At 39.9% G+C, this 26,108-nt stretch overlaps 1 protein-coding gene across 1 annotated transcript in view; it reads left to right on the plus strand.

The window, feature by feature from the left end:
- Positions 1–14,212, plus strand: part of TAFA4 (TAFA chemokine like family member 4) — a gene marked incomplete at its 5' end in the record, with an annotated part of 131,719 nt that extends 117,507 nt beyond the window's left edge. Inside the window, 2 exons of the mRNA XM_081318340.1 lie at positions 25–149; positions 13,697–14,212. Of these exons, the coding sequence (XP_081174466.1) occupies positions 25–149; positions 13,697–13,708 (137 nt within the window). The 3' untranslated portion in view covers positions 13,709–14,212. The remainder of the gene's footprint in view (positions 1–24; positions 150–13,696) is intronic.
- Between the last annotated feature and the right edge of the window lie 11,896 nt (positions 14,213–26,108).

Genomic DNA, 26,108 nt, shown 5'->3' on the forward strand with positions numbered 1-26,108 from the left:
TTGCTTCATTTTTTTTATTTCCAGCTGCCATTGTTATCCAGAAGTGGTGGTGTCATATGGACCCTTGTCTGGAAGGAGAGGAATGTAAAATACTTCCAGATTACTCAGGTTGGTCATGCAGCAGTGGAAACAAAATCAAAACAACCAAGGTAAGTGGATGGATGGATGGATGGATGGATGGATGGATGGATGGATGGACGGACTCACTCCCTGTTCTCAAGCTGACCAATATCAGGGGCTATGCTGATCTTACAAAAAAAAGATGCACAAGAATAACCAGATTACATTAGAATCATACTGGGTGGGAAAGGAGAGTTTAATTTATTCTGTTTTCTTGGGATATACATTTCCTCCTGAAATTGTGTTTCTCTCCCCCCCCCCCGGATGGAAATCATGTATGCTACTGGATGGAAACTATGTTTTTTCTTCATGGGTCAAATAGCAGAGGAAGAGGCTTTACATACTAAGAAACTAAGAAAACATATCCCTGCTAAACTGTGCCCTAATCCAATCGTCTCTTCCTCTTCCAAATTTTAATTCAGAGATGGGGCATCTAATCACATCTCCCTCCATTTTTATAATTTTCTGCACTAAGCATGGATATTTTTACACCAAAAATACGGATACACAGACACAAACATCATTCACCTTGGTGCCAGTTCTGTGGGAAGGGGACATGCATATTTTGCATCATTCTTTTTGGACTGCAATTCATCTCCTGTAGTAGTTCAGTTACTGAAGATGAAGGCATGCAATGTCAGGCTTTGTTAATTACCATAATGTCCCCAAAGTCAGTGGTCTGTTCCTCCTATCATAAGGAATAAATGACAATCTTTTATGGGAAGAAGTCAAAGACTGCTACTTCAGTCAAGGTTGAGCTGAGGTTGCAGCTTCTTTCTGGTTTAAGTGACACCGATCACAAGTCATTAATGCTGCCTTTCTCTTGGTATCTACACATTGACTTTGATTTCGGGTCATACTAGAGCAAGAATTTTCACAAACGCATGCAATATCTATCCCCCAGTATTTCAGTGCTGCTGAGATCACTGGTATGGAAGGGATGGGGAAGTCTACACATACACAATGAGTGTGCCATCTTTATTTCCTATCACTGAAGGTGGAATATTTCTTATGTCAATCATCAAGCCTCTTCCAGACATGATTTTTTTTAAGTATAAAGACTATTTTAAATTGCCAGTCCTGGGTATCAATCTTTATTTTCAAGAACATAGGGACCTACATAGCCTCCATAGACTTTTTTTTTTTAAAAAAGATAACGTAATAGTAGGTGGATACTGTAGGTGTAGGCAATTTGACACCCTCAAGAAGTTTGCACTTCAGCACACCTCAGGCTTAGCCAACATTACCAGTGGAATTGCAGAATTGATGGTCCTAAACCTCTTGAAGGTACAAATTGCCTCTCCCAATCCAGTGCTTTGTTTGGAAATAGGCACATTTGCTTTCTCCTCTCCTGTCAAAACAAAATAAAAGCAAAGTTAATCTGAAGACTTTATAAGAAGGACCTTGGTGAGCCAAGTCTGTCCGTGAGGATGAACTCAACAGATCTGTTTTCTGGGAAGTGCATGATTTTTAAAGCTGGTGGCAAAAAAAAAAGGCTGAAGAGCAGCAAAGATATACAAAAAAGGAAGCGTTTGCTTCCATTTGTTGGTCAACTGGATTTTGGGACTGGCCTCAAACCTTTTGGCAAGGTGCAAACCATAGTTTTCAACATTCTTGTTTTGGAATTTTTCATTCCAGATGTGAAAATCTGTGGCAAGCCATTTCTGGAAACTTGAGATGTCTAAACTTATGCTATAAAGAAGAAGAATTGCCAACTAAGCAGGCTGAATCACACTCTGTGATTTGTTTGCAAACTTATATATAGATAAACCCAAGACTAGCTTGTCAACTGGGAAAAAATGCTCTTCTCCTAAAACACCTGGTTGATTTTGCGTTGCTGTTGATATTGATATTTTTCATTCTTATAAAGAGATGAATGTAAAAGATGGGCTTTCAAACCTGCCTGACAACCTAAGCCTGTGTTAAATTTAAAGCATAAGGCACATAAAACATGGCCAAGCCAAGGAACATGCATGATCCTGAAAAAGTTTTTTCCCCCCCTCTTTTTTGTGCAACACACTTTATTTCCTATGGTGCCTTTGATCATTATACCAAAAATACTTTTAAGTTATGGTCATGAAAGGGAGATTGCCATTTCCAACCATGGAAATGTGGCGGTATGTGAATTTCATCATTTGCTGAAGGAGGAGCTTCAAGGTGCTCCTATTCCATAAGTCATTTCAGGTAAAAAAAGATGGTGCATGCATTCACATGCATGCATGCATTCTCTACTTTGAAATAAATGGGGCAATCCATGTTCACAAAAGCATTGTATGTACGTATATTGGAGAGCATGTGATTGGAGTCATTCTCACTGACCATGTTGGACTAAATGGTTAAATCTCAAACAGGAACTATATTTGCCATAATATCGACCCATTCTAGTTAGCCAGAGAACTTTAAGGCAAACAAAACACTTGGATCTAAACTTTGGATAAAGTGGCATGCTTTTTCATTGAGGTAACTAAATAAAATGATGTTGCATTCAGAACTTCATGGGATCAGCTTTGACTGTCTCAAATTTAAAAAGAGGAGATTGGGTGCGGGGGAGAAACTTAGCTAAGGTCTCTTGAGAAACTTAGCTAGTCATAAAGGGCTCAATTAGGATTGCAGTGGCTCAGCAGTTAAAGATACTGAGCTTGTCAGCTGGAAAGCTGACAACCCAGGTTCGAGACCCAAGCGCCACACAACGGGGTGAGCTCCCTTTTTTGCCCCAGCTCCTGCAAACCTAGCAGTTCAAAAGCATGTAACTGGAAGTAGGTAAAGGAATAGGTACCACTTTGATGGGAAGGTAAAGCGTTCCATGTGCCTCGGATATAGTTATGCTGGGCCACATGACCACGGAAACATCTTCAGACAGTGCTGGCTCCCTCAGCTGAGAAATGGAGATGAGCACTGCCCCCTAGAGTCAGATACAACTGGACAGGGGGAAACCTTTATCTTTCCTAAAGGGCTGAATGGAGGAATAATCTGACCTGGAATAAATTGAATTCATTTGAACTTAGCTCTGATCTGGCCTGCTTGAACCTAGGATGCTGCTCCTAGGCACACTTGCCTGAAGATAAGTCCTACTAAATATAGTATTGTTTCTTTCTAAGACAAGTGCATGGCATAACACTGCTTACAGGCTTTTATTAAAGCACTAGCTTTAATATGGTCTGTGTCATATGGTCATCTGACAGTGATTTAAAATTCAGCTTTCAGAAAACATGTTTGGGCTGGTTGACGTTTGCTTTGATGCAGACATTATTGTCACCATTCACAAGCTGAAAATTCTGCTAGCTTGAAAAAAAGGCACAGATGCAATATATTCTGCTACAAAATGAGAGGTGTGCCCACTGTTATACCAATGCCAGAAGTTCAGAGATTACTCAGTTGAAATATCTTTTTTTTTCCTGAAATGCATGAATCAGAATAAAGCTGTTGTGGAAAAATTGAGAGAAAAGAGAGACAAAGAAAAAAAAATCTCTTAAAGAAGTAACAATGCTACCAATTTCACATGTTAGTTTATTCCTACCATTTATACGCTGGTTCCATTCAAGATTCAAGGCAGTTCACCATATAATAAAGATAACACGAATAGTAAAACAACAAATGCTATAATGCGCATCATTTGGTCCCCTTATTTTAAAGTGCATACTAAAAAATATCTCTTGTTATGCCACCGAAGTAAAAACCATGCATTAGACAGCCACCATCTGTGTTGTACCCTGAATGCTGCACAAAGAGGACCATCTTTATAGACTTAAAAAACATCAGTAGGGAGACAACAGTTCTGACCTTCGAAGATAAAATAATCTTATCCCAGGAAGTTAGGTTTTGCAACAGGCCTTCTCCGCCCACATGTACTAGATAAGCAGATTCTGTTTGGATCAGATAACTGGCACTCATGCAGCATTGGTGTCACTGTACAGTAAGAGCTCTCATCTCTCTGTAGGAGGGCAGTGTTTCCTGCATCAGGGATGTCTTTCAGTTTGTCTTCAAGGGCAGCCCCATGTAGAGTGCGATAATAAGGTCATGTTCAAACATGTGGCGATAAGAGCATGAGTCAGTATTACCAGAGCCTGCTGTATGCCACCCTGGGTTATTCATTCAAGTCTTTTCTAAGTTGATTTGAGGTGTAAGACATCAAAAAGAAAGATATCAGATCAAGAGACTCAAAGCATATTTGGGAAGTGTAAGCATATGAGCTGTTCTCACACAATGAAAATAATACAATTTCAAGCCCACTTATTATTATTCAGACTGAATGGAGCAATGGTCCATCACGTGCAGTTGGACATGTAATAAAAACGCTTGAGGAAGTTACCAAAAACCAATATAATCTAAAGGCGGGAAAAAAGTCCATACAAGGTTGGGCAGAGGCCAAACACCTGGCAGACCTACATAGAATGGAAATGAGCATGAAGAGTTTCCCCTCCTTCATAAGCGTGAATGTAGAGTCCAAATCTGATTTGGCCTTTTGTAACGCATCTACAGTTTGAGATTAACTACTGTGCTGAATTAGCACCCAGGAGTGCCCTTAAAACTGTCTTTGCTTCATTAAAGTAACAAGCTATTAACTCCCCTCTTCAAAGAAGAGAGCCCCAAGTGTGCAATCTGCTTCCCAGTGAAGTCAATGGCAAAGCTCGCTTTGATCTTAATGGGTTAGCATTGCACCCAAAGGTGATGCAAGTATCTTTAATTTGCTAATTTGCCTGTGATGAGGCTTTTCCATTTTTCCTTTTGGTATCTCAGTATGCTTTTCGCTGGGAGAGAAAAACAAGAGGGAGGGATATTCGGATAAGACATTAAGCTTCCTTTCATACTGTGAATTCATGTAGGTATAATGATGAATGAACTGGCTCAGATCCCTTCTGTGCTAACTAAGAGTACAGAAGCAGCTCATTATCAAAAGGCATCTCTCCATTCAGAAAATCCTGCACACACACCTATGCACACAGATCCACACAAAAACAAACATACCTCGTTATAGATGAAAGATAAATGGATAATAGAGGAGGTAAAACTCATAAGGGTAACAGGTATTCTGCTCCCCATCTCCTCTTTTGCACTTACAATTAAATGTGAATTTCAGTAGCTCAAAAATTCAGGGCTTAAGAGTGAAAGCACACAAAAGGATTGCTACTTCCCTGGCCAATATTATGTAAGTTGGCTGACCCCCAACTCCAGTGGGACAGCCGTATCTTACCAACCAGAATAGAAAAACCACAGTATAATACACTTGCACATTGTCAGAAATATTTTTATCTTTGATGGAAGGTGCTGTGTTTTAAATTTTTAAAGAAGAAAGCCTTTCTCTTGGGCACTTTGATCTGAAATCTTGTATAGAGCAGGACTCCATGGCCTAAATGGGTCTTCCAACTGGATTGTGCATAAGAACAGGGAAGGGAGAACAGCTCTCATCTCCTTATCAGTGTACAACATCCAGATAATGGAACAATGCATTTCTATCTATTTTAAAGGTAGTTGAGAAAGAAAATGGATGAACAGATGCTTGGAATTAAATGCATGACATTCTCATCCAAGCTGTTTCAGAATGCAGTGGCACAAGTAGTAGCATGGGCCCATGTCTCCCATGTCTCTCCAAGGGTGCGCATGTCTCCCCATTGCTATGCAAGCTGCATTCATTTCCAGTTGGCTTCCAAGCGTAATTCAAAGTGCTGGTTATAAAACCCTGTATGGCATAGGGGCTGAATGTCTCCAATTGTCTCTGCCTACCCAGGATGTTCTAGCAGAATGGGTGTACTCCAGGTCGCATCTCTTGTACATGTCATTTTGTGGGAGAAAATGTGTGTCTTCTCTGTGCAGCCTGTGCCCTCTGAAATGGGTCTATGCAATTCAACTCGTCACAGCCAACTCAGCACAGCCAGCTCACCAAGGCCAATTTGCCACGGGACAACTTTCTGTGGGACAAGAGTTATACTAATATCAAAGAAACGGTGGAATAAACTAATTAAAGAAAGGATGCAAAAGGAGAGGGACAGAATGAAATGTGAATGACAAAAAAATAAAATAATTTTTCATTTTTTCTTTAAATAATTAAATTGAATTGTTAAATTGTGCCACAGAGAGTTGTCCTGTGGCGAGTTGGCCATCATGAGTTGTCCCATGGGAAGTTGACCACAGCAAGTGGGCCACAGCATGTTGTCCCATTCCACTCCAAAACAGCATGTCCACAGAGATCCGGATGGCACCCTCTTTTCTGGAGTTCCAGAAAGCATTAAAACTCTGGGTTGGGTTGATGTACTATTGTTTGTCTAGGACAGGGGTAGGCAACCTTGGCTCTTTTATGACTCGTGGACTTCAACTCCCAGAATTCCTGAGCCAGCATGCTGGCTCAGGAATTCTGGGAGTTGAAGTCCACGAGTCATAAAAGAGCCAAGGTTGCCTACCCCTGGTCTAGGATCTTGTTTGACTTTTAATGTCTGTAAGATTATTTCAGTCTGGGCTGTCTGGTTTCATGTTTTTATCTATTTTTATGGGTTTTTTTCTAGTTTTCTATGCTCTCTAGAGTTCATTGGAGTTGGACTAATACATTTGAATAAATAAATAAAAAGTAAAATATATGTCATTTAAAAGGCAAATTCCATACCTAGAATTATCAGGAAAAGGTCTGAAAATAAAACTGCCAGTATCCTGATACATCTGTATCAAAACAACAGCAACACCCAAAGGTTAAAATACTACACGCTATTGTGGTTATCACACATACGGTAAAAGTCATTATAGGAAAAGAACAGTTGCAAACACCTCCAATGAAATAACGAAAGGCCTGTAGCAAGTCCCTTAATTGGGCAGATCCCAATGCAGTTGAGAAGTAAATGATTTTAAACTTGATGAGTATTGTGTATGAGGAAATCTGTTTACTAGCATGTTGAATGTCACACCAACAGAGAGTGATGCTGTGAAAAGATGGAGTCACTGCTCCCTGCCCCTCAAGGTCTCTGACCTGGAGAAGTATCAGTTGGGGTCCTTGGTATTTAGAATTGTTTTGTAATTACAGGTATCCTGAATGTTATCAGGTGTAGATACCATTTTTGGATGTCCAAAGCACCTGCACAACTCTGACATTTATCCCTTCAGAATCACCAGGGCAGCATAGAAGGCATCTCTTATGTGCAAGTTGCAGGAGTTGGTACAACTTGGATATTTCTGAGGGTTGCTGAACACATAAAATGTAAATCTTGGTATTCCTCCCTTGGTCAGTGGGGAATCATAGTCCAGGAAGCAAGTGCCCTTGTTAGCAGATTGCAAAATGAATAACTGTTTAGATTGTGGATAATAACACCATGGTGTACAGGTTCAAATGTTACGCCATATAGGATTTCCAAAACCTGGTTCAAATAGGGTCCATTTATTAACGCATTCACTCAGGGAAAAGAATTAGGAAAATCTGTGGCAATCAGTTAATGCAAGTAACCAGTTTTATGAAATTTTTCAAACTCCAATGATAATAGAAAAGCTAATATGGATATACTTCATGCAGTATTAATTTAAAAAAAATAGTTTGAAAATGGCTGACCTGAGTGTGAAAGCCAGACTGACTGAGCATCTACTTTGTATATTGATCATACGGACTGTGTCATCAAGGGTGAAAGCTTTGGAATTACAGGGATGGGAGGGAAATGAGAACATTATTCTCAGGTTAATGCATGAAAATCTCCTTACAAACGATTAGGTATTTAAAAAGTCGCTCAAAGCTTTTAGTAGGGAAGGCTTCAGCTTCTTTAAAAGGAACTTATTCCTCTCAGCTGCACTGTGGAGCAGTGCTGGTCCTGAAAAAGTCATTTGATGAGGAAAAATAAGAAGAGCATCTACAAAACCATGGCTAATGATGTTTTTGCATGTTGTTAATAGCTACAATAATTGTTTGGACAAGATGAATTCTAGCACACAGATAAGCCAGTTTTGAAAGGATTACAAAACTAAAAAATCAATGGAATGTACTTTATTGTTTACATTCACTGAGCATAACTAACTGAGCTGTTTCAAAATGTATGTAAAATGTATTGTGAAAGCTTAAAGGCCAGGGTAATTATCTGAAACAAACTAAAAGCTTTGGGATATTCATAGAATTGAACTTGCATAAGCCATAATTGCTGGCTTGTCGGTGAGAACAAATAGATCGTTCTCCAGGTTAGCAGTAACACTAGTACCATTCCTTTCGATAATACATTTATCTCCCCTAAATGTTACTACAAACCCAGCTTTCAACAATGCCTTCACGGATAACAAGTTAAACCTTAGTTTAGGCACATATAACATTGGTAAATGCTCATTAATACACGAACAGTATGCATTACCTTCTCCAGAGGCTTTCATTCTCCATCCATTGGCTAATGACACATGCTGGTTGCTCTTAGTCATATGGACAAACCTCTCTTTAGTCTTGGTTATACACTGAGACACCCCACTATCAACCACCCACAAATCATGGTTTACAGATGTTAGTGAACCAGAAACAGCTAAGCCAACATCTTTTCTTACTCTCCTATTGCTATTTGAATTCTGTTTCTTACCCTTCTTACAGAATTTAGCAATATGCCCTTTAGCCCCACAAGAATAACATTTTTTAACAGTATAAGCAGTAGTAGACTGTTTTTCCTCTTGTGGTTGTGTCTCTCTCAGTTGGTCTCTGTCTTGCCTTCTTCTGGACTCTTCCAGCAATCTCCCAGTTATGTCTGTCAATGTTAGTTCATCTCTGGTCAGGACTTCCAGAGAAGAAACATAAGCATCATAACTTTCATCCAAAGAGGAAAGAATAATGTACACCTGATGCAGCTCTGAGAAAATCAGCTCCTTTGCATGTAGCTCTTGCAGCGTTTTCTTCATAAATGCCAAGTGAGCTAACATATCTCCACCTTTCAGAAGACGAGCCCTAAACAGTTTACGTGTAAGGTGTATATGTGCACCCACACTATCACAAACATAAATTCGTCTCAAAGTGTCCCAACACCTAGCAGCAGACTCCTCACCATGAATATGGACAAGATGCTGGTCATTCAGTGTTAGTCTAATTATGCAAAGAGCTCTTTTGTTATCTTGGTTAAATTTAGCTATCTTCTTTGCATCTTCCTCATCTGCTGGATCCCAAGCAGTCACATTCGGAGGATCATCAACTACAGCCCATAGTCCTTCCTTGCGCAGGAGCAAGCAACATTTCGTGGACCAGGAAATGTAGTTTGTTCCATCTAACCGGGTTATCCAGGAGATACTTGTTGACTGTTCTTGTGCCATTTTCAGGTGAACAGATAACACAAAGTCAGCTGTCTTAATATGGTACTGCATACACTAGCTCTCAGTATGTCTCTGGGCCCATAACCAATGATAAGGATGTGCAGAGTACCTCTTGAGCTAACAAGAGCTTGCACAGAAAAAGAGGATACTGAGAGTATCAAGATTACGCAGCAACCACACAGATACACTGAGCTGTGTAAAAGGTTTTACTTGTGGAATAATAATAGCACAGTCCAAGAATAAATCAGTCCAGGTCATACACGAGTAAAGAGATGATAGCAAATAACAATAGTCCAAGGATTATCCAATGCAGAGTCTTCTTACCAGTCCGTAAGTCAAAACACAGTTCACAGTTCTTCAGGTTTAGCAAACAGTAGCAAACCCACAAACCACAATAATCAGCAAGTAACAGCAAACGTAACAGAGAGAATAACAGAGAGAAAGAAGCTATGTCTCTAGCTCCCTCTTATGGCTGTTGGAAAAACAGCGTTGGCCAATCATCACACATTTAAAGTGATACAATACAGTTTCTATTACAACGATACAATCATAGTTTATATATATTGCCAACCCAACCAGTTAGGCCATAGTCATCTACCTAACAGAATGTACTTTATTGTTTATATTCACTGAGCATAACTAACTGAGCTGTTTCAAATTGTACATAAAATGTATTGTGAAAGCTTAAAGGCCAGGGTAGTTATCTGAAACAAACTAAAAGCTTTGGGATATTCCTTATCTTTTGTCAGCATTTATCTAAGAGTTTGCATAAAGTTCTTTTCATCTCTGGTTCCAGAGAGTCCTATCAATCCTTTAACTCTGTTGTTACCTTTCCTCCCTTTATTATTGGGATCATTTCCTTCATGTACACCCCTCCTTTCATGAAACATTTTGAAAACCAGGTTCAATATTATATATCAGGCATGCCAAACTCGTGACATCATGTGATGTCATGCGACGTATCGGGACTTTCCCCCCCTATTGCTGGCAATGGGGTGGGCACAGTTTCAGAGTGACACATCCAGCCTGTGGGCCAGCAGTTGGACATGCCTGTTATATACGATACCCCTTGATCACAGGTCCCCAAACCTTGTGCTGCAGCCCGTTTGGAACTAGATTGCACAAGTCCTGGGCAAGCACTCATGTGCGTACAGCTTTATTTGTGTGAGCAGTGGGCATACATCCCTGCCACTTGAGCAAATGGATCTGTGTGCATAAGCACCTGCCACTTACACAGAAGTATCCCATATCCCCACTGGTCCGTAAAGCCAGAAAGGTTGGGGACCCCTGCCCTACATGACATTCATAGGTTGTCAATCTTCAGGAAACTGAAGATGATGATGAAGGTGATGATTGTTGTTGTTGTTGTACCATAACTACCGTATTTTTCTGTCTATAAGATGCACCCTTGTATAAGATGCTCTGGCGTGTGAGTTTCTCCATGCCGATCAGCTGTTTGGCGGAGCACCGAACAGCTAAGCTGGCAAATCCAGAAGTTCGGCCGGCCGACAATCTTGCCGTCTCCCCTCTCCTGTTAGTGGCAAGCCCACAGGGGATTGACACCTGCACCAGGCGGCATTGCAAAACACACAGGCATGCCCTAGGCTGTGGAGGTTACCATTATTTTTCCGTGTATAAGATGCTGCACTTGTATAAGACGCACCTGATTTTTGAACAGGGTGTTTGCAGAAAAAAATAGCATCTTATACATGGAAAAATACGATACTCTTTTTTGTTCTTAGTTTTACGTAGAAATAAGGTGAAATTTCCTAAGAGTTAGAACAATTAATCAACCTGCCTTCAGAAGTTGTGAATGCTGCAACACTGGAAGTTTTAAAGAAAAGACTGGACAGCCATTTGTCTGAAATGGTATGAGTTTCCTATCTGAGCAGGGGGTTGGACTAGGTGATCTCCTAGGTCCCTTCCAAGATCATCATTATTATTATTGATCATCGCACAGTCGGCCAGATGTTCAGACTGGATTTGGCATTTTTGTCTACCTATTGAGTCCTTACCAAGGACCTGGGATAGGCAGATGTGGATGTTTGATGGTATTATAGATATCATCGCAGGATGAAAGCAGTTCCTAGTAAGGCCGCCTTTTGCAATTTATTAATGGCGAATTTGTCAGTGCCAATGGTGTTCAAGTGGTGCTCCAGTTATTTTGGGATTGCACCCAAGGCGCCTATTACTATTGGTACTACCCTTGCTTGCCTTTGCCACAGTCTTTCTATTTCTATTTGTAGGTCTTTGTATTTTGTTATCTTCAACAGTTCTTTCTTGTTTATTCTGCTGTTTCCAGGCACTGCCACGTCCATTATCCAGACTTTTTTGTCTTTCTTATCGACAATTGTTAAGTCCGGGGTGTTATGTTGTAAGTGCTTGTCTGTTTGAATTCTGAAGTCCCAGAGCAGTTTAACTTTATCATTTTCTATGACTTTCTCTATTTTATGATCCCACCAGTTCTTGCTCACAGGCAAATGATATTTCTTGCAGATCTTCCAATGCACCATTGTTGCTACTTTGTCATGCTGCTGCTTGTAGTCAGTCTGTGCAGTCTTCTTGCAGCAGCTTACCAGGTGGTCCACTGTTTCTTCAGCTTCTTTGCATAGGTGGCACTTACTATCTGTTGCTGTCTTCTCAATTTTGACTTTGTATGCATTTGTCCTTAAGGCTTGGTCTTGTGCAGCCAGAATTAGTCTCTTTCTTTAACTTTCCTGCACTTAGCCATTGCCAGGTCTTGTTATTATCTGCTTTCCTACCTATTTTTTTTAATGTACTGGCCATGTAGTGTTTTGTCTTCCCATGCCTCTATTCTGTTTTTCATTTGGTCTTTCTTGTAGGCCAGTTTGGTCTCTCCAGTATTCAGTGAGCCTTCCTGATATACTAATTTCAGTGCATCTTCATCATTGTCCTTCAGATATTCTTCCAAACCCATTTTTTCTTCTTCAACCATCTGATGAACTTGCAGCAATTCCACGTCCACCTATTTGCCTTGGTAGATAGAGTCTGTCGTTTATTATTATTATTATTATTATTATTATTATTATTATTATTATTATTATTATTATTATTATTATTGTTGTTGTTGTTGTTGTTGTTGTTGTTGTTGTTGTTGTTGTTGTTACTTTTATTCATTAAATATGAACCAGTCAACTGAACACTCAAATTGACTGGCACTAATGGTTGACACGGGTTGCTGCCAGCATCCTAGGTATCACCCAGGTATATCATCATCGTCATCATCATCATCATCATCATCATCATTATTTCTAAAGCACAAAGTAGGGCCAGATTATGTGAGGAACCACCTCTCCCTACTATTTCTACCTATCCCATTAGGTCTGGCAGAAAATGTTCAGGTTTTCTCTTCTAAGGAATGCAAACTGGTTGGGTCCAGGAAGGGAACATTTTCTGTCAGGGCCTCCTCTCTTTGGAACAAATTGGTCCTGATTTTGGTAAGGCCTTACAAACTCAGCTTTGCCACCAGGCCTGAAGGTCAGGAGGTAGGCCCAAGCCTGTGCATTGCTTATGTTTATTGCTGATTGAGGGAATTGTTTTTAATCCTGGTTGTTTTATGATTGTGATTTTTGTTTTTCTGGAAGCCCTGGGTGTGCGCACAGGAGGCAGTGAGTGCCAGCATCCTGGGTGAAGTCAGCCTCTGGGGCAAGATAGCCAGCAAGGATGCTGGACTCTGTGTGCTCGCCACCTCCTGCACGCGCACCCAGTGGGCGGGGTGGGGGCGCCTGTCGCTGGCTCCAGGGCTGCCCTGTGGATCTAAGACTGAGCACATTCTGGCTTTGATGGCTAGCACCAGGTTGTAGATCAGCGCCCAGTCAGCCTGGGCCGGGCCAAAGTGCCGCGGGCTGATCCTTCACTGTTGCAAGGGCAGCTCTGCGGGTCAGGCGCAACCATATTGTGGGCCAGATTTGGCCCATGAGACTTGTGTTTGACATGTCTGCTATATGTCAAAGATGCACTGAACTCTGTTCTGCTAGGTGGCTAGAAGCTGGGGCAAGAATGGGAGCACACTCTGTCACTTCCGTTCCTGCCCCAGCTCCTGCCCACCTAGTAGTTTGAAAGCATGCACCAAGGTCAAAACTGAACTTCTGTGACTAAACCATTTGCAGTTGGACTACTGCTATTGCTGGAACATGCCTAGCATCATCACATTACTGCAAAGATCTGTCTGTGAGGATACTGTACTGGTCTTATCTTTGTATGTGTTTTATCTTCATTCTGCATATTTAAATTTTCTGAAGAGGTTTTAAAACCAATTACCAGCAATGATATTTATACATATAATTCTCTCATTTCTCTTTTCCTTTGCTTGCAGGTGACACGGTAGCACAAAGTCAACATGTGTCAAAGTTGGAATAATGGGATTTACAACTAAATTTCCTGACTGCTGCACAGAGACATTTACTTGGCAAGGAAAGTGTCAAGTTGGTACTGTCAACTTTTCAAGTTAGCTGGCAAGAACTAGAACTGCCTTTTTAATGATGACAGCACTCTTCAAAAAACAAGTTTCTTATAAAGAACTGTAAGACAGGAACTGTAAGCCCAGCCCTTTCATGTTCAGGATGAACAATTGTAAAAAAAGAAGCCAAAACATCTAGTGAAGTGTGTTGTCTAGGTCTAGGATCTGATTTATGATGTTTAAATACTCAAACTGGGTTTGCATAACTTCTGGGAATAATTAGATGAAGAACCAGGAATAATTCAGATGAATGTGATAGGAAAGACAATTTAATTAATGTTTAAATATTCACATCAATATATTTTTATGTAGGATTTAATAAGAATTAAATGAGCTCATGAAGTAAATCATTATGCTCAGTAAATTGTAGCTTATGCCAATCTTTATATTCTGTTAACAGTCTGTACAACTTTATTTCTTTTCATTTGTACAGTGTTAAAGAGAGAGAATACTTGTTCTGCAAGTAGATAGTATTTACAGCATCAGACATGTCCAACCATTTATAAAACAGAATTATAAGTACTGTTCTGTTTCACTGGCAGCCAGAAAACTGAAAGAAAATGCAACCATTGATTAGAAATTTCACCCAACTCAAGGAATATTGAGATGTCTGTTCGCACTTTGCTAGTTCCATATACATGTGGAAATTAATAAGCTAAATCACTCATTTAAAGTCCACAGGTGATCAATAAATTTTAAGTTAATAAAAAAATAAAATGTATACATTGCTGGCATTTTCAATTGATGATGGTCATGGCAGATGCACCATGGACGTCTGGAGTATAGGAGTCAAATAAAATGTAAAAGAAATTATTTTGTTCAAATTTGGATGTGAATGAACTGTATGTACTGGAAAGGAAGATTACATTTCCTTGTCCGTCCTCTAACATCACCATAACAGGAAAGTCACTTGCGGTGCACAAATGAACTATATTGTGCAAATGTACAGTGTGCAATATGCAAAAATTCAATCTATCCAAGGGTATTTTGGCAAAAGCTCTGCATTAGTCAACATTACAAACCAAAAATGTATACGTTTGAAGACTTTATATATTGTGATGGAAACCTGAAAAAAATATCAAGTTCCAACAAACTGAACTTCGTAGATTTTATCCATCCATGCTGTATATTCCACATGCAAAATTAAAACCTTTACTCATCATAACATCTATAAACTCACATAGAATAGCAGTGTATAGCATCACATCTAACCCTCTGCCTTTCATATATATTATTATGATCTTTTAATTGGATGTCTGTATCAGTACACTAAAGGATACGAGAAAATCTTTAGAGTGGGGATTGCCCACGTATGCTTTAGTTGCCTGTATTGGTGCTTAACTACATTTAATCTGATTTCTGATCTTGTGAGCTGAATCAGGGCAATGGTGCAAATGAAGAAAATTGGAAAACAGTGATGTAAGAACTGAGAACATCTTGGGACTTTGGATTAAATTGCCAATACTTTACCTAGAGGGATGCGGTGGCTCAGTGGGTTAGAACACTGAGCTTGTCGATCAGAATGTCGGCAGTTTGGTGGATCGAATCCCGAGTGCCGTGTAACAGAGTGAGCACCTGTTACTCGTCCCAGCTTCTGCCAACCTAGCAGTTTGAAAGCACATAAAAAATGCAAGTAGAAAAATAGGGACCACTACGGTGGGAAGGTAACAGTGTTCTGTGCGCCTCTGGCATCTAGTCATGCCGGCACATGACCACGGAGACGTCCTCGGACAAGCGCTGGCTCTTTGGCTTTGAAACGGAGATGAGCACCGGCCCCTAGAGTTGGAAACGACTAGCACGCATGTGCAGGGGAACCTTTACCTTTACCTTTACTTTACCTAGAATTATACAGTAGGTGGGAGGAATCTCTCTTTTGCTTGGTTTTGCTTGCTGTATACCACTTATTTAAAAGTATATTTATGTCCTATAAACAGTGTTCTACTGTAGGTAGAAGAAATACATCCTCTTTCAGTTAGTTGCTATTTATAATAATTAAATACACAGTTCTTTAGGAGGCTATATTTTCTAGCTTGTATGATTTATAACATGTAACTGTTTCTTATTACTTTAATTGTATTTCATTCCGAGTCTCATCTTCCCCCAAGAGTTCCCTTTGTTTTGTTTCAGCTTATGCAACAGAAAGTTCACTTTTAGTCTTGTCCTGGATGTATCACTTTGCTTTAAAATACATTTAAATGCAGCCATCCTGTATCTTTCCCTACAGATTTACCATAAGTGTTATGGTAATTGCTGGGTTTTATGTATTTTTTTTCCTGTGTTAACATGCAACTAATTTCTATAGATTCAGAAATGCCAAAAACATGAAGTTGATGTTGCACTAATCGATTCACTTGGGTGTGGGGATTTTCTTCTAACAGTGCAAAATGGTTTAGAATAACAAGCATTGTTGGCTTTTATTTTGTGAGGAACATCTTGAGATACTCATACATCATTCCAAAATCTTCACAGAACTCCTTTTTTAAAAAAAATCAGGATAACAACTCTCCATTTTTGCTTCAGAGTTTTAATTTTAATAATTTGTTAGGGGAAGTTAATGTGGCAGCTGTTTTCCCCACCACCACCAAACACACACTAAATATTTGGAAAATTACTTGATTCTGTCATTGGAGAGAAATAATGGATGATCAAAAACAGCTTTTCCCATTATTGGGATTTAATAATAATGACCATGTAGTGGGAGAGCAGCTCTGCTTACTGCAAAATGGCAAACATAATTAACAGAGCCTTACCAGCAGATTGAGGTTGCCGTACCTTTTATGTGTTCATCCTTTGGACCCTCTATAATATCATAGTACCTTTATCTTTTCTCTGGGCAGATGAACATATTCCTAATAAAGAATGAAGATGCAACAGCATATCGGTTTTTTTTCCGTTTGTTAGGAATGCTTGTGGGAACTTACAGGGCATGTTTGGAAATAAAGATGGAACCAGGGTACTGCTGATGGCCTTTTCGCTTTGCTAGCTTTCAATGGATGGTTGGATGGATAGATATGTTTTGATTTGATCAGATTGGACATGTAGTCTGATAGTTACAAAGGGAATCTGCAAACACTTTGCCATTTATGGATAAACAATTTTACCTTGATACACTTTTAATTTTCAATTTTCTGTAATCCTTTTTAAATATATATTTTAGAGATTTTTACATAAAAAAGATAAACATGTCAAAAGTACAGAAAATGAGATTAAGAAAGAAAAGATGGAAAATGGCAGAAAAAGATATGTAAAGACGTGAAGTCTGATCTTCTTTACAGCAGATATGAACTTAATATCACTCCATCCCACTTAAAATTACCGTATTTTCCGGCGTATAAGACGACTTTTTAACCCATGAAAATCTTCTCAAAAGTCAGGGGTCGTCTTATACGCCGGGTGCTGAAACTTTAGGGACAGGGCTGACTGGAAAACCTGGAGCGGATCTCCCATTTAGTCTGCGCAGGGAAAGCGGGACCAATTGGAGAAGAAACTGCAGTCTGTGATTTTTTACAGGCTGGGGTCTGGGCGTCTTTCCTTCTAAAGTTGAAGAGCAGCTGTAGTCTATCCCAACTTGAAAGGCAGGTGGGGAATGCAGCAGTCAGAGCAGCTGCTTAGCTCTAAGGACACATTTGACTCAGAAACTGGGCGGGCTGGCTGGAAAACCTGGAGCGGATCTCTCATTTGGTCTTTTTTTTTTAATCCCATTTATATCCCGCCCTTCTCTGAAGACTCAGAGCGGCTTACAATTTAAAGCACAAATCAATGTGCTTAGCAATAACCTTCATTCTATGTATATGCCTGCTTATTAGGGCTTTCACCCCGCCCCCCACAAGCAGAATTATTACAAAGTCAGCTTATTGCCCCCAACAATCTGGGTCCTCATTTTACCTACCTCGGAAGGATGGAAGGCTGAGTCAACCTTGAGCCTGGTGGGATGCGAACCTGCACTAACAGCTGGTGTTACTTAAGGCTCTGCGCAGGGAAAGCTTTAGAGTGAATTTGAAAAAGTGAATTAGGAAAATAGGGAACGGTTGCTGGAATTGGGTATGTGTAGTTTAACGAAGAGAAGGGTGAGGGGTGACATGATAGCAGTGATCCAATATCTCAGGGGCTGCCACAAAGAAGAGGGAGCCAAGCTATTCTCCAAAGCACCTGAAAGCAGGACAAGAAGCAATGGATGGAAACTAGTCAAGGAGAGAAGCAACCTAGAACTAAGGAGAAACTTCCTGACAGTTAGAACAATTAACCAGTGGAACAACCTGCCTCCAGAAGTGGTGAATGCTCCAACACTGGAAGTTTTTAAGAAGAGACTGGACAGCCATTTGTCTGAAATGGTATAGAGTTTCCTGCCTTAGCAGGGGGTTGGACTAGATGACCTCCAAGGTCCCTTCCAACATTATGATGATGATGATGATGATGATGATGATGATGATGATGTTTAATCCACTTGCACTGTTTTATGTTTACATGTTTGATGACAAACAGCCTTATGTTTATAAGTGACAGTTTCCCTACTAAGTACCTGCATGTCATAAGCATTTGAATTAAAATTACCATATTAAAATCAAATCTGATGTTTTTTAATTTTTATTTGGTGTGCATTGGAAGAGGGGTAGTCTTGGCGAGTATAGCCCAAACCCTATAATTTAACAGGAAATGCAGGGGGTCGTCTTATACGCCCAGTCATCTTATACGCCGGAAAATACGGTACATTCCATAGTTGCTTCTTCACCTCTTTCAGTCATCAGATCCACAAATAATCAACTCATTTCTGTCCATTTTCAGCAAAATGTCCATAAAGGTTTTCCAATAAAAGTCCTTATTATCTTATTCCTGATCAAACAAGTCCATTTTATATTTTTTGTATAGTGGAAAAGTAATTTTGGAGTTAGAGGGAACAGGCAGCCATAAAATCTAAATTAATCTTAAATTGACTAATTAGACTTAATCCCTCCCCCCCTTTTTGTCTGGCTTCCTTCTTTGTCATCTGATTCTAATGTTTTTATTTGTTAATGGTTTTATCAGCTGAGTTTTAGGATTTATGATTTTAATGTTTTTAATGCTTTAATGGTTTTATATTGTAAGCTGCCCATTGACGTTGGATACGGGCAGCAAGTTAAATTTCATAATAAATAAATAGTTCTCCAGAATGAATGCCAAGCATCACAACATTTTTAAATACCAGTAATGGAAAGTGGAAAAGTTGGGGAAAGAGAGATTCTGCCTAGGAAGCAATACAACAAGGGAGACAGTGTCTTAATAGTCAGAAGAAGAAACTTAGGAAGGACCCACACTAATGGATCAAAGAGTTAAAAGGGTTTGTGTTGGGAAGTTTGTACTTTTAGACCTGCAAAATTCTGTTAATGCAGTCTTACAATAAAATTGAATTAGTTCGTCCAATCTTGTCTCCTGTCTGGTTTATTTGGGAGGATTGTCTATATCAGTGTAAGGACTGAACCTCTGAATGTTCTTTACACAGATTATTTGGTTAGTGATATCGTCCACTTAACCTTTGGGTAGAAGTTCACATTAGAGAATGATTTAAATTAACTGCTGGAGTTATTTTATGCACCATTAAATAGTTTTATTATTTGTATAGGAGAGAATAATACCAACATTTTAAAAAAAAATCTTACTAAGAGTCTGTGTTATCCTTCACAATGCCTTTTTATAAGTTCAACAGTAGTTATTTCCTGGTTTTACTCCCCCTCCACAAAAACCCTGCAGATAAAATATTTGTAGGAGAAATTTACATCCAAATAAGATTAAATTAAATATTGGCAATAAAACTGTCAGAGCCTAGATGAAGGTGGTAGATTTCTAGTCTTGTATATTATATAACTTCAAAAGAGGAAAACAATATAATTATTCTTCCTTGCCAAGTAGGGGCAATGAAAGAACTGTTTCATAACATACATTCCTTTTACCACTGATATATTATTATGGATTGGTAACAGATTTAAAACAAACCAAAGGCAAGCAGGCATCAGCTTGCAAGAATAAATGAACATATTCATTTTTTGCAGACCTATTGACCTGCACACTAATGCTTTGGGTGGCACTCAGATTTAATAACAGAACTGGAAAAACTGGAAAAAGTACAAAGAAGAACAACTAAGATGATTAAAGGTCTTGAGACAAAAACATATGAAGAACAGTTGCAGGAATTGGGTATAATTAGTCTAGAGAAAAGAAGGACTAGTGGGGACATCATAGCAGTATTCCAGTATTTGAGAGGCTGCCACAAAGAGGAGGGGGTGAATTTATTTTCCAAAGCACCAGAGGGCAGGACAAGAAACAATGGATGGAAATGAATCAAGGAGAGAAGCAAGGTGGAATTAAGAAGAAACTTCTTAACAGCAAGGACAATTAACCAGTGGAACGGCTTGCCTTCAGACTTTGTGGGTGCTTCATCAGTGGAGATTTTTAAGAAGAGACTGGACAGTCACTTGTCTGAGATGGCACAGGTTCTCCTGCTTTAGCAGGGAGGTGGATTAAAAGACCTCAGTGGTCCCTTCCAGCTCCATTCTGATTCGGAATGGGTGCCCTAGGAAGTCTGAGCAACAAATTGGAAGGTCTTCAGATTGGGGCTTTTAGGGGAGGGACCAAGATGTTGACAAAACAGCAGCTCCTAAAATAAGCTCTCACCATCTCACCCCTCTAATTTAGTCCCATCACTTAAAAATGCCATCCGGGGGCAAGAAAAGAACCTTGGCCAGCTCCCACAATGACACAGACCTATAAGTCCAAGAAAGCCAAGGAACAGATGAGTTATTCCTACCTCTCCACTGCAGAGACAACAAAAAGCATGAGTAACGGATCTACAGCTTCCGGATCCTCGTCACCCCCAAAGAATATGACAACACAAAAACCAGTAACAAAACAACCCTCCCCCCCCAATTCTCCAAACCTCACCTCCAGTCAATCCCCAGACCAGGAAGATAGTGGAGATAACTTTCTAGAACAAGTGCCCTCACTCTCTCTCTCTTTCTCTCTCTCTCTCTCTCTCTCTCACACACACACACACACACACACACACACGCCCAGAGAGAGAGAGACCCCCTATTACATTATTAAACTTCCCATGAGGTCTTCCTTCTCCCTTTAATTTTCACACTGTATTAGCTAAATGACATTGCAATCAACATGGACAGATTCCAACCATTCCTTGATCTGCAACTCCTCTCTGGCAATTGGAGGGTTAAAATAGCAGCAGAAGCTGCCTATGTTGATATCCCAACAGCCTGTCCTATGTCAATAGCGTATCCTGAAGGATCTAACCATCATCGGGTGCTACAGAAAAAAACAATTAGAAATCCACTGGAATGCCCATAGATGCAACAGCCTCAACATTATTGTGCCTCCTTATCTCAGCTCCTAAAGTGTCAAAATAGAGCAATTCATTTGAAAGCTTTTCACTGCTTACCCAGTTCATGAAATGCTAAGTTCACATTCCTGGATTTCAGAGTCATTTTTTCCACCTTGCTCACATGAGTGAATTTTTGTGGCAGACACATCATATCCAAACTGTCGGAATTTTTAAGGAGGAGTTAGTCTGTGACTTCATCACTAGGAAAGTGTCAAATGGTCATGACTCGGATAAGACTCATAAAAACACATGCTCCAAAAGTAGTAAAATAGCCAGACTCGCCAAGAGCAAGGAGGCAAAGCAAACTCCAAGTGAGGAAGTTAAATATATAAACACAGAATTAATTAATCTGAGGAAGAAAACTAGCAGACATCAAAACAATTCTGACATAGCCTCCCACTGCTGATAGTGATATGCAAATCCAGCACCAACTTAACACATCTGCCCCATTGAGATGCTCATCTAAATCATCTCACACCTCAGCCTCTCCTTTGACTCTGACACACAGAAAATTGTCAGCACACTACTCTGACTTCCTCACCAATAACAGTGATGCTGGCAGTGACTCAGAGCTCCAGCAAAGGTCAAGGATCCCCAAGAGAAACTGCCTCAATCAAACTGCCTCAAAGGAACAATCCTCAGCCAAAGACTATAGAAATCCAAACTAGAAATATATACCATGTTTCCCCAAAAGTAAGACCTACCCTGAAAATAACCCCTAGCTTGATTTTTGGAGGTGGGCCTAATATAAGCCCTACCCCCCAAAATAAGCCCTAGTTTTGGGACAAGGCACACACCTAAAAAAAATCAAGCTAGTGTGGGGGTGAGGGGGATGGAGCGCTCCTCACCTGCTTACCATTGCAGCCAGGTCTCCCATGAATCAACACCTGCCTCGCTTCACTGGCCCACCTCTGTGATGTCCCTGCCCTGCATTTCACTGCCAGAGGTCTTCTGGAAAGGCCTCTGCAGCTGAGAACCGAGCTACTTGGTTCTCAGCTACAAAGGCCTTTCCGGAAGGTGTCTGATGGCAAAATGCAGGCCGGGGGGACGGGGGGTGCCATGTGGGTCAATCCGGAGCTCCATTCTCAGCTGCAGACACATTTCCTTCGGTCACAGAAGAAGTGGGCCGGCTGGGCAGGGCTGTCAGTGCCACCACTGCGAGGTGAGACAGTGGAAAAGACGCCCCCCGAAAATAACACCTGGTGCCTCTTTTGGAGGCAAAAATAATATATAGTAAGACCGGGTCTTATTTTCGGGGAAACGGTAGTATCTTCATCTACTTCCAAATATTAGCAGCCTCTCCTGGCCCTGCAGGAACTTGAATCTTACATCTCTTCTCTCACTGAAAACACCAAAGGATGCTTCTCTCCTTGCTAAAGAGTTGGGAACCCTGCTTGTCAGTGAACCCGTATATTACTGCCTATGCTGCTCATGCTGTTCTGAGTTGTTTGGTCTTTTTGCTAGAACGATATGCTCTCCTGCCCCATCACGAGAAATAAGGCTTGGCAGACAAACCAATGGCAGAGAAGGGAGACCAGGAAGTTGATGATACCCCCACTCCCCCAGTAGGAGGAGCTACTGTCCTGCAAAAATTACTCACTCAGCCCCTGGCTCACAGTGTATCTGCTTAACATCTTCACTACTTCATTGAAAAATACTCTTCTGCAATATAACTTCCCTATATGTCACTTTTATACTGTAGATTTCAAAACAGCTTTTGACTGTATATCCACAGGTAAGTTGTGGAAACAAGTGGAGCCCTTCTGACTGACTGACTCCTGCTTCTTTTAATTGGTGTGCTTCATGAAGTGACCTCACTAAAAGGGGGCCACTTCACTAGTGCCATTGGAACTGAGGAAGGCTTCAAGCAAGGCTGCGTATTCCCCCCTCCCTTTTATTCAATTTCTATATGAGCTCCATGGTGGGCCATGTCCTCAACATGAACTTTCACCCGTCAAAACTTGCTGGAAGTTTTACTGTCCCAATTTACTGTGTCACTCTATTCAGATCTTACAACAATACTTTCAATAAGACCTCTTGGCCTTCAATAACACAGTGCTGCACGGAAGACCAGTTAGTATTAAATTTTCAGAAAATTAAAACTACGGTATTTTCCAAAAGGCACTCCTTGAGGATACATGACCACTAGTTTGTGTTTTAAATATCTGGGAGTGGTCCTATATTCTGCCAACAGAAAGAAACAATGGGGACCATGTTGCTGAAAATGCACAGAGGACTTCATCTGTCATCCTCAAATGCCTACAGACAAGAGGTGGCCACTATATACCTGCAGCCCCCAAATTATTGAAAGCCAGCTGGGCCTCTTCTCCAGTTTTGCACCATGAAAACTTGTTCAATCCACATTACTAATACTGCCTCTTCAAATCCCAAAATGCCTCTAATGCCACCTTGAGATTGGAGACAAGACCTCCTGACAGATGATACTAGAATATGAGTGATTGTGCTCAACAATTGGCTCAAACTGCCTTTTTCCCCTTGGCCTTGTCTCATTATCTATGAAGGATGAGTTTCATTCCACATGGAGAAATGCAGTGGCAACTAAAATCTAAATCTTGAGCTTCTCTCCAGGTCTTCTACTCAGCATGGGGTATGTTCAGACCAAAGCACTCTTTAAACAATGTGTAGCAGGCACAGTGTGCCAATTGAACCTCATTTGGTACCCAGCCTTTGTTGCCAGTAAATCCAGGAGGTACTGTCTCTTCCGTGATATATTTACTAAGCTTGAAGTACCTAACCACCAGTGGGGCCTTTACTCTGGCACAATGTCATGCTTCCTCTCAGGTGTCCTTGAAGATTGATAGAGGAAAATCCCTAACTGGAAAGAAAATGACCCTGTGACTCTGGATACACAAACACAATACAGAATGTACCTGTATGTACCCAGTGTCTGTATTACAAAGACATTTATACAAGCCTCGTCTTACTATTATTGCATAAATATCCAGGGGGCACAGGACGATTCTACACCATCCTGCTGGCTGCAGATACTAATCCTGCTACAACATATGTTTCTATGCAGCAGTGCTTAAAATCCATCAGATGATAAACCTGTGCCACAGATTAGTTTTAATGAGCATCTAATTATTTAAGAGCGATTTTGATTGTGATAGATTTAATTTGCCTTACACTAACTTTTAGATGCTTGCCTACATCTATTTCACTCCTCCCTTTAGATTTTTTTAGACTCTTGTTTTTGTATATACTTTTCATATCTTTTTGGCTTTTTTAAAAAAATAAGACGTTGATGTATTGTTTATGCTTCATAATCTTGCATACCCCAATCTCCTTATGTTGCTATATGTAGTTTTTATAACTTATAGCTTTTTTATTAATAGTTTGCATCCCAACTTCGTTATGCTACTGTATGACCACAATAAAGATTTGATCTGATCATCAGATTGGAAAAGCCTGCCTTAAAAATTATTTTGGCACATCAAATTAAAAATAATACTCATGGGAGGGAAGGACAGTTCTAGCCATATACACATGAAATATCCTGTTTCTTTCCTTTAAAAAAATACTAAAGTTTATTGTAATTTAAAAAAACAAATACAAAAATTAAGAAAATGAGAGAAAAAAAAAGGTGCAAAAAAAGATAAAAGAGAAAAAAAAGGTGCAACCGAATACAAACAAAAGTTAGAACATCAACCTTTTGTTTTGCATTTCTAAATATTTCAAGCCATCTCTATAACAACAAAATAATTCTAATCATCAAAACCTAAATTCATTTTTTCAACTTTGAGTACAAAATTCTTCTCTCAAAAACAGTCAATTTTGCTATCTTCGCCAAACTTTGGCATCCATTCTTCCATTGTGGAAATTAGTGTATCTCTCCATCACTATAGATACCCTTGCTTCAATCGGATTCAGACGAGATATTTTCTGGATGCTTTAGTACTATAAAGTGGTCCTGGGCTTTAAGCCATGTACATTTTGGAACCAATCAAAATACTCACTTCATTCTTGTTGGGATTTGGTTTGTGGTCATTCTTTTGGAAAGGACATCCTTAGGTTCATCGGGAATAATCCATTGAAGATAATTTTGTGCACTGATGGTGTGAAAAGCAAAGTCACTATAATTAGAGCAGTGACTATCCCAAAGGTGCTTTTTCAAAAGACAACTGGACTGTCTTTGTTTTCCTTGAAGACATTTCACTTCTCATCCAAGAAACTTCTTCTCATCAGTACAACTGAAGAAGCTTCTTGGAAGGAAGAAGGAAAACAAAGAAAGTCCAGTTGCCTTTTTAAAAAACAACCTTGGGACAACCAAGACCTGGATGACAGAATCTTCACAGATGTAGAACAATGAGTGTATCTCTGTATCACCATGTTTTAAGGTTTCATGATCACGTGAATACTGTCTATATTTTGGGCTACTCCAGTCACAAAGGAAAAAAAAGGTGAGGGTATCATAAATGGAAAAGAACATTTAAAAGTATGAATAGTTTGGATGGGTCACTTTCTATTTTACAGTGTAAGAATAAATATATGTTCTAATGCTTACGATACAAATATATACCTATAAAGAGAAGACATATAACTATGTTTTATAAATAATATGGAAAAATGGATCTTATGTAATAGTAGGGCTGGTGCTATTCAGTTGATTGGTTCCAACTATTTTCAGCTGAGAGAGAAAAAACTTTTTTTTATATATAACAACAGTTAACTTCCATAATTGTTGTCCTCTTTTTGTAACTTGCCATCAAAAGATTAATCAGTCTTCTGCTCTTTGGTGTAATGGTTAAGGTGCTGGCCTAGAAACTAGGAGTTGGTGAATTCTAGTCCCACCTTAGGCATGACAGCTGGCTGGATGAATTTGCACCAGTCACACACTCTCAACCCAACCCACCTCACAGGATTGTTGTTGGGGGAAAAAAG

The sequence above is a fragment of the Vipera berus genome (assembly GCF_964194415.1).
Source record: "Vipera berus genome assembly, chromosome: 2".
Lineage (NCBI taxonomy): Eukaryota > Metazoa > Chordata > Lepidosauria > Squamata > Viperidae > Vipera > Vipera berus.